Raw genomic sequence first — 9,106 nt, forward strand, 5'->3', positions numbered from 1 at the left:
GATCTCAAGTGGGGAACCCTCATGCAGTATGTAGTAGGTGTCTTTTTTTTTATGTAAATGAACCGAACGTTTGGCGAATTGTTTGTGAACTCTTAAGTGGAAAGTTAGTTTATGTTCGTTTATTTAATAAACGAACGAATATGAACAAAAATTTTGTGATCGTTTAATAAAGCAAAATGAACATGAAACACATGTTTCGTTCCATTCATTATGTTCGTGAGCATTCGTATATGTTCTTTATTGATGTTCGTTTATATTTGTTCATATATGTTCATTTATATTTGTTGATGTTTCTTTGTGTTTATGTTTTTTTTTTGTGTTCATATAAGTATGTTCATATATATAATACAATTATTTTTGTTTATCTTTGTTCAACTATGTTAATTTATGTTCGTGAACAGTTCGTTTAGATTTTAAATATACGAACACGAACATGCTATTTTTAAATTATACACGAAAACCAAATATTTGTTCGTGTTTGTGTTCGTTAAAGTTAAATGAACAAACACGAACATACCCGTATTCGTATTCGTATTCGTTCGGTTCATTTACATACCAGCTGTTTGATACTTTTATTAAGAAGAAAATTTGATTAAATTATAGTTAGTTAAACACACTATATTATAATTATTATTACTTTTTGACATATGACTTTTAGCCGTGTTAGAAATAGTTTCATATTGACCCAACTTCTTATAAATAGTAGGGGCCATTTTTGTTAATTTGTTAGGGTTTTAACTTTTAATTTCCTTTGTTTCTTCAACAATGGCGCCCCTTGATTATCTTTTGGACACTACCTCTCTTCCATAACACAAGGTTCGATTTTATTCAGTTTTTGCTATCAAATGATTTATATGTATTTTTTTTATTTTTGCTTTTGAAACTCCCACAATAACAAATATATATGCTTTCACTATATGAGGCTAGGAAAAGTAACAAAGATATATAATCAAATATGTAAATGAAATCTGCTGTGTTATGGATTTGTAATATTTTATATTGATAGATATATAGGCAACCTAATTATTTTTTAGTTAATTATAGCCGGTTCCAATCCCGATTAACAAAATATGGTTCATAACAATGAACATTTGTCTTATCGATTCGAAAGATGTCAATATCAAGATTTTCAACCAAACACAAATTTGCCACAATATCCGATTTCACTAACATTAAAGAATGTGATAATGCAGGAGTCTCATGTCTCAACATCTCAAGATCTTAAATGTTGCCATACCACCCTTGTCCAACAATGTTATTAATATTTTAGTGAATATTATTAAATATAATCTTGATCATATCTTATTATTATATGTAATAATGAAACAAAGTAATATAATGACAATGATATATTCCTTAATTTCAATTATGTGATTTTGATGCAAATATGTCACACACACAATTTAAAGATGATATGAAACTCATTAAAAAAACCATAGATAATTAAGCTTAACATAATATCATTACACCATGAAGAAAACAAACTTAAAAAACAGAAATGCTTGACAAAGTTCATAATTCGCAAACTATTCGAAACCAGACGGGCCTAACGTTGGGCCAGATTCAGAATTTACCAACGCATGCACGCTCCCGATTAATCACCCATCATCTGGTCCGAACCAGTGTTGGTGGGTGGCTCAAGTACATAAACTGTGCCATCAGAAACGCCTAACGCAAATTGGTTAGGCTTGTTAGGGTGCGCAGAAATGGTATTAGCTTGCGCCCTTATCACACTGCAAAAATAAAATTTCATCATGTTACATGAGAAAAATATATATATAAATTCGTCACCACACGATATATGTACCTGCAGTTCGATGGCATATACGCTGCACAGTTTATCCAGCACTTCAACTCGACAGCATTGGCCGCAAGGACACCAACACTTCCATCCTCGACACACACAAATATCGATTCACCATCACATGAATAAGCGGCATCTGTTATAGCTCCGCTTGTGTCTCGAGGGGCCCACTAGCAACAAGATGAAAAAAATTTAAATACAATGTGTTTAGTTTAATTATTAAAATTTAGAAGTTATGACTTATGAAATGGTTACTAGCTAAATGTACCTTAATACACGAACCCATGTTATGTCCATCGAAAACAGTTATCTGTTTCTCGTGAACCACCATGAAGTGTGTCAGGTTGAGGTGCACTCGGGTTGGTGCATGCGGTCTGTTGGTAATTCTAGCAGGAAACTCTATGAATTGGCTTGTTCGAATCTTCCAGCTATCGGCATCCCACAAGCATAACTGAAATATAGTGTCATTATATATGAGTGAATCAGACAAACATTTTAATGAATAAAAATTTTCGATGGGTTTTTTGTTTATTTTTTATGGAACGAGGACAACGTAGGAAACATTTTAGTGTTTTTACTTTTTTTGTTTATGATTTATATTTTGAGTTATAATTTTTTTATTATTATTTTTGAATATTTTTTTGAGAGTTTTTGATCTTAATAGAACCCCCCTCAAAAAAAATAATAAAAAAAATCATAACTTAAAATATAAATAAAAACAAAAAATCTAAAAAAACTAAAATGTTTCCGTCGTTATTCTCGTTCCAAAAAAAAAAACTCAAAACCTGGTCCGACCCTTGCCTATTCCGACCCAAACCAAAACAACCCTTTTTTTTAATTGACCCGTTCTGACCCAAACTCATTATGAGCCAAACTCGTTTTGACCCATGACTCATTTCAACCCAACCCAACCCATTTGCCACCTCTAAATAAAATACAAGACGTCTTGGCTCTTATGCAAGTAAGTTACCTGGCCGTCGGTTCCTGTCGAGATTAAAGTATTTCTTGCAAGGACAAATGCGAGCCCAGTTACACACTTTTCGTGACCTTTGAACGTCTTTATGATCTATAAATGTTCAATAGTTTCACAACAAAACAATATTATCAAAAGTTATATATGTTTTCAGCACAAACTATTTGGTTTTGGTTGAAAGACGTTGTACCTTGCTATCTTTAGCATTGTAGACAATTATAGAACCATCTAACATTCCAGCAATAACAATGTTGTTGTCTACAGGATTCAAAATTAGACTTGTTACCGTCGGTGGCGGTGCCAAGAATGTTGACATTGTCTGCAACAGGAAAGAAAGTTGCTAGCTTCAATACATGAAAAAAAACTATGAATATTATCATGATAATTTACCTTAAAAGTTACCAAGTTATACAATGAGATCGCTCCTCCTGATGTCGACACGGCATAACAATGGTTATCGGAAACTGCAAGGCTGGCAAGTCTATCTTCCAGGTTAACATCTTTAATATCATTTGTCATCAAGATGCCACTCCTATGCTGACACAGTTGTGGTGCCACATCAACACTTGGCTACAAAAACAAACACATTTGTAAGTAAATCCTAAGTGATAAACTAACAAGGGACTTTATAACTAGACACCAGGGCCTATATATACGACTTGTATAGGCCTATAGGTATTTACGAGTTGTATATAGACCCTGACATATAAGTCATCATTTCATAGTTATTAAAAGCTCTCGCTTTTTGCGCCTAGGCCCATTTTTTAGGCGATGCTCAATAAATGCGCTTCTAGTTCTTAGGTGAGCGCTTTGGCATTGTCTTGGACAGGAACATGAGACGATAAAAGCCGAGCAAAAGTAACGCTAGGAGTGCTACTGAAACATAGATCTAGGAGAGGTCAAAGGAATTACATTCAACATTTTGTTTTTCAAGTTTTGAAATTACATTTGAATCTTGACTATTTTAGAATTTCTAGTACTAATTATGTGATATTTAATATTATATAATAGCTTTTATATATTTTATTTGAAAAGATTTATTATTTTTCATATACATAATATATTCTTTTTCCTCAGGCCCTCGCTTTGTTTACGCCTAGCGCCTAGGCCCCAAGCGAGTTCTATGTGCCTTGAGTGCGTCTATCGCATTTAATAACTTTGCATCATTTAAGAACTATATGCATCGTATAGGCCCTATATGTTTACGTATAGGTCTATACGACACAAATAAATCTATACGACTTGTATGTTTAACGGTCAATGATATATGACAAAACTTTGAACCCTTTCAAAGTCGTATAGGTGACGCATGGTGTCTGGATATAAGGTCGTAGTGTATGTTTAGCAGGAACCACAAATAATCATATCATGAATTTTTTTTAGTACATTAGCGGTTTGGGTTTGGGCGTTCTTCGGCCATTTCCACAGTTTGTGTACAACATTATAAGCAAGTACGAGCATACCGTCACCATAGTGCACAATCTTTAAAACCTAAATATACAAATAAAACAAAAAAAGGATTAAACAAAATTCACAAAACTATATTACATATTATGTTATCTTCATTTATCATCATCATCGTACTCAGTATATCCCATCAATAGCAAAGCTATGATAGGGTCTGAAGAGGGTAAGATGTAGACAGCCTTATCTCTACCCCATAGGAATAGAGAGGCTGCTTCCAGTGAGACCCCTGGCTCGATAGTAGTTTTGCATCAAGCCTTGGACATAAGGCACATAACACTCAACCATTGGGACACCGCCAATTGGTGCACGTACCTTTGTCTTTCGGCCATCAACGCCACCGCATGATACCTGGTTAACCTTCCGCCACTTTTAACGTTATTTTCACGAGATTAGTAAAATAACGTCAAAATCAGTGCAAAAGGTTGGAAAATAAGGCATACTTACCTCAACTGGTAAAAGAGTATCAGGAAGTTTGAGGGAACGAATTTGCGATGGTTCAGTGATTTCTTTTGGTCCGCTTGGTACAACCGGAGGTTCAACTATGACATCTGACATAATCTGGTCTTCCATCTCTTGACTGTGAGGCGCACGAAGAGAAACCGGTGGTTCGGTTGGATGAAAGTCCTGAAACTCCTGCAGGAACCAAATCATTAAAAAAAACAATAATTAGTTTTAACTTATAACTTTTATACTTATAACTTTTATAAGTTAGTTAAAGAGTTTCAGCATCAGCATATACCGGATGCAAGAAGGCTCCACGTCTAGCAATAGGACGCGTTAACTGATTATTAGCCACCGGTGCTGGTGCTGGTACTGGTGCTGGTGCTGGAGCTGAAGTCGAAGCCGAAGCATCTTGTGACGGCCCACAAACATGGTCCTCGAAGAGTGTTGTGACTTCAGGATCAGGACTCGGGTTCTTGCATAGTTTGTGCTGCCAGTTTAGGCGGCAAACATTGTTCATATAAAGTTTATAAACTAACTAGGGGTGTGCGTGGTGCGGTTTTCAGCTAAAACCAAACCGAAAACCAAAACTTCGGTTTTTGGAGTTTTTGAAACCGTTCGGTTTAGGTTTTTTCGGTTTCGGTTTCGGTTTTCCGATTTTCGTATTGGTTTTGGTTTGGTTTTTGCCATTTTAGCTGGAAAATTTAATGCCGAAAAAAAAGTTTGCAAAAAATAATGATTTTAGGTATAAATAATTTTGTTAATTGTAAAATAATAGATTATTATACATTTGACCAAAAATATTTGAGTTAAATATTTATTGAATTTTTATAAATTATATAATATAAAATATAAAAAAAACAAAAATTTAGAATTCGGTTCATTTCGGTTTTTTTGGTTTTATTGCATGCAAAACCAAAACCGAACCGTTAGTTCGGTTTTTACAAAAACATAAAACAAACTGTCGTTTTTTATTTCAGTTTGGTTTTTTCGGTTTAGATTTTTCGATTTTTTTGGTTTTGAATTGGTTTCTTGCACACCCCTAAAATTAACACATTGATCAAAACAGTAGAAATTAAATTAACATCATGCAAGTAATATTAATTACCCCTGGTTAACTAATAACCGCAGCCTTCCGTGACTCAAAGTAGGAAACTTGCGCTTTTCGTGCAAAACCGGATTTGCTTCATACAAATTCTTGAGTTCTTGAACCAATTTAGCTCTTTCGGTTTTGTTATCAATGTAAGTTCTCAGCTGTTCATTTTCCCTGATATCAAAAGTGTGTTAGTAAATATATTACATTATCATGATTAGTTAAGTACGTTTTAAACAAGTGTGTGACATAATTATCGTATGCACTTGTGCGTGATACTGGGATGTAAACAAGTCGAGTCGTTTGTAACGTGTAAAATATTTTTGATCGGCTTACTTAATGTATGAAATGAGTCTGCCTTAAACAAACTCGAGCCTGAGCTTCGTATTATTAGTTATATTTAGTTAACAAACTAGTTTTGCTATTACTTATATGAATATGATTATTTATTTTACTTTGCTTTAATAAATATGTAATTACTCATAAACCTTTGCCACTGGATCAAGCTAGTGGTTAAATACAAACGTTAATAACGTTAAAACAATAATAACAAAATAACTTTTTTTTTTCAAACGGTGACTTTCATTAAAGGCTAAATGAGCCACAGCTCTTGAGCGAGAGCCCCAACTGCCCCACTCGGGCCAAGACTATGTTGTTTTAACCGGATTCACGCTTGGCATCCGAGTTTGGCTAGGCATTCCACGGGAAATTTCGAGCCCCCTGCCACTTAACAGGAGTTTCCTCACTCTAATAGAAACCCATGTCGCCATCCGGATTCGAACCTGAGCGACCCAATGGCATCAAGTTCTAACCTTCACTTGGTTGGCCATCTGAGCAAAGCCCAGATGGTTATAATAACAAAATAACTAGTATATCATTTTTATTAACAATTCTATTATTATTATTATTATTATTATTATTATTATTATTATTATCTACTAAACACAAACACCAAAAGATGGTAAAACACAAAGTTAAAAAAACATCAATTTGCCTTTTAAAATGGAAACATATAACAAGAGATGATCAAACTTAAACATCAAATTATTTTATAAACACACATTTTCTTTTCACTCAACTTTTAATATTTTTATTTTTATTTTTTATTTATCTTTTGTTTGTTGCTTCTGTTATAATATTAATTAATAGTAATATCAACGATATTTTGATTGAGAATCTAAATTAGATAAATACCAATTTATATTAAAATGTACCAATTTTATTGTATCTAAAAGAAGGGTTTTTTTTAATAATATTGACTTTAAAAAGAACAACCCTATAAAAAGAGTCTTTGTTAGTGAGTTGGTAGTGAAGCTGTAAAGAAGAGATTTTGTGTCATATATGACTTAGGTTTGATTGTTGTCCCCGTCATCTAATTTTGACGGCACTGGGTGATGATGAAAGACTAGGTGAGTAGGTGGCGGCATTCACAAGTTGAATCTTTAAAGTTAACGAGTTCTGTCTCACCACACTCTCGTGACTTCGAGCGAGTGTTCACAAGCGTTGACCTTAGGTAAGGGTTTTCCCATATAGAAAGACGAATGTATCCCAATTTAGTGAATTTAGCTAGTAGCCAATTTAGAATATTCGTTGACCGAAAAATAAATAAATAAAAGGAGTCTATAGTGCTAAAAAAACATTTTCATAAATAAAACGCTTCGAACAAAAGGTGACAAAACTTCTAAGTGCATTTTTGTAAGAGAACCACAAATAAACTCGTCTAAATCGTTACATGTTTTTTTAAATCATAGTGCTAGTTATAGATTCAAAAATTAAAAAAGCTGTCTAATTTAACTTCTTATATATGTATAACCGCATTTGAAAAAAAATATGAATACAATAATTTATATATGTTACTTTTACTATGCGTGCATTTTTTACAATCGTGGTTACACATATGTAAAAAGTCAAATTGCACATGTTACTTTTATCATCGTATGCATAAATATGTATGTGTGTATAGTTTAACTATCATTAAATTATAAAAATTAATCGCAAACTACACATTGAGTAGTGGGCATAAACTTCAAAAGTGCGCACCTGATATTATTCAGGGTGAGAAGGTGGGTCAAATCTTTGAATGTTTCCTCATCCAAAGTTTTGAAAGGTTTTAAGTCTCGTTTTAGAATCTCCAAAGCCTTCAATCGGTCATTCCTATTACAAACAGAAAAATGATAAAAATCGAGTCAACCAGCAAAATATAAATAAATAAAAATTGGAAAGATCGATCGATAATTCAATTGATTGTTCTTACTGTTCCAAAGCCTCTTATGTATCTTTGTTTACGAATATGGAACAACATCTTGATTGACTGTTCATTTTCGTTAATGTTTATGAAATTAGCTAAGTACTTGTCCAACATTTCCCAGTATCCCTTCGTGACAAGCTCCTCGATATAGTCCATGTTACAGAAAACTCCCGATTCGTTTTCTAACCTTAATTCATTCACAAAATCGAACAAAATCGTCCTAGTTAGCAATCAATTTCGTGCAGAAATAGAATAAAAAAATGATAATGACTAACAACCACAAAAATTCACAAAGGATTAATTACTTATGCATTGTTTGCTTGTACTTCTCTTCATCTAAAATCTGAAGTATCAAAAACACAAGATCTTTAGAAATCCCGGTCGACATCACCTCCGATTGATGTACAAATTCAACTGTCAACAATAGCATAAGTCAATTAGGGTTTTCAATGCACCGATTAATTTATGCACATAACATTAATTCTATATGGATTTAACAACATTGTGCCAATTGCGGTTTGTTGTTAAGTGTTTCAACAATGTCGTTGTTAACCGCCATAAATTAAAGCTTATGTACATTGATCTAGCATAAAAGGTATGTGTGTATATACACACACATGTATAGATATAGAAAGAGAATTAAAAGACCAAATGAAGAGAAGATTACTAGAGAATTGATCGGCGTCGAAGACGGATGGTGTTCGAGAAAGAGAAATGTGTATTGCGACTGCAAATGAAAATCAAGGCTATAAAGGCCTGTTTATAGTGGTTATTTAGGTTTTCTAACCTCAAACTATAACGTGCTTAATAGAGCGTGGTGAAATGTATTGGCTTGGAAAGGAAGGTACACATACATGCGAGTGGTGATTGTTGTGTCACATGTAACCTGATAGGACCTAGACAGCTTGTTACACACTAGACCAGTTTGATAGGCAAAAGAGCTTATCATAACTAACCTTGGGAAAATGTATTAAATTTGTGTGATTTTTTATCCTTTTAATAAATGAAATATTATTTTAATAGATGTTATGAAAACCATATTCATAATGTTTTACAAAATTTTATAACATATTAAAGTTA

At 33.3% G+C, this 9,106-nt stretch overlaps 1 protein-coding gene across 1 annotated transcript; it reads right to left on the reverse strand.

The window, feature by feature from the left end:
- Positions 1-1,594: 1,594 nt before the first annotated feature.
- On the reverse strand, positions 1,595-8,585 carry LOC143615685 (topless-related protein 4-like). The gene is made up of 15 exons (XM_077088754.1): positions 8,528-8,585; positions 8,332-8,440; positions 8,130-8,246; positions 7,819-7,932; positions 5,805-5,952; positions 4,984-5,175; positions 4,689-4,877; positions 4,557-4,610; positions 4,164-4,268; positions 3,180-3,347; positions 2,968-3,096; positions 2,775-2,870; positions 2,073-2,255; positions 1,808-1,974; positions 1,595-1,733 (listed from the first exon to the last, which is right to left on the reverse strand). Exons 1-15 carry the CDS (start codon positions 8,583-8,585, stop codon positions 1,595-1,597), a joined length of 1,968 nt encoding a protein of 655 aa, XP_076944869.1.
- Positions 8,586-9,106: the final 521 nt, after the last annotated feature.

This window comes from Bidens hawaiensis, unplaced genomic scaffold (assembly GCF_021521415.1).
Source record: "Bidens hawaiensis isolate Kalapana, Puna unplaced genomic scaffold, B.hawaiensis_p1.1 tig00043820_1, whole genome shotgun sequence".
NCBI classification, from domain to species: domain Eukaryota; kingdom Viridiplantae; phylum Streptophyta; class Magnoliopsida; order Asterales; family Asteraceae; genus Bidens; species Bidens hawaiensis.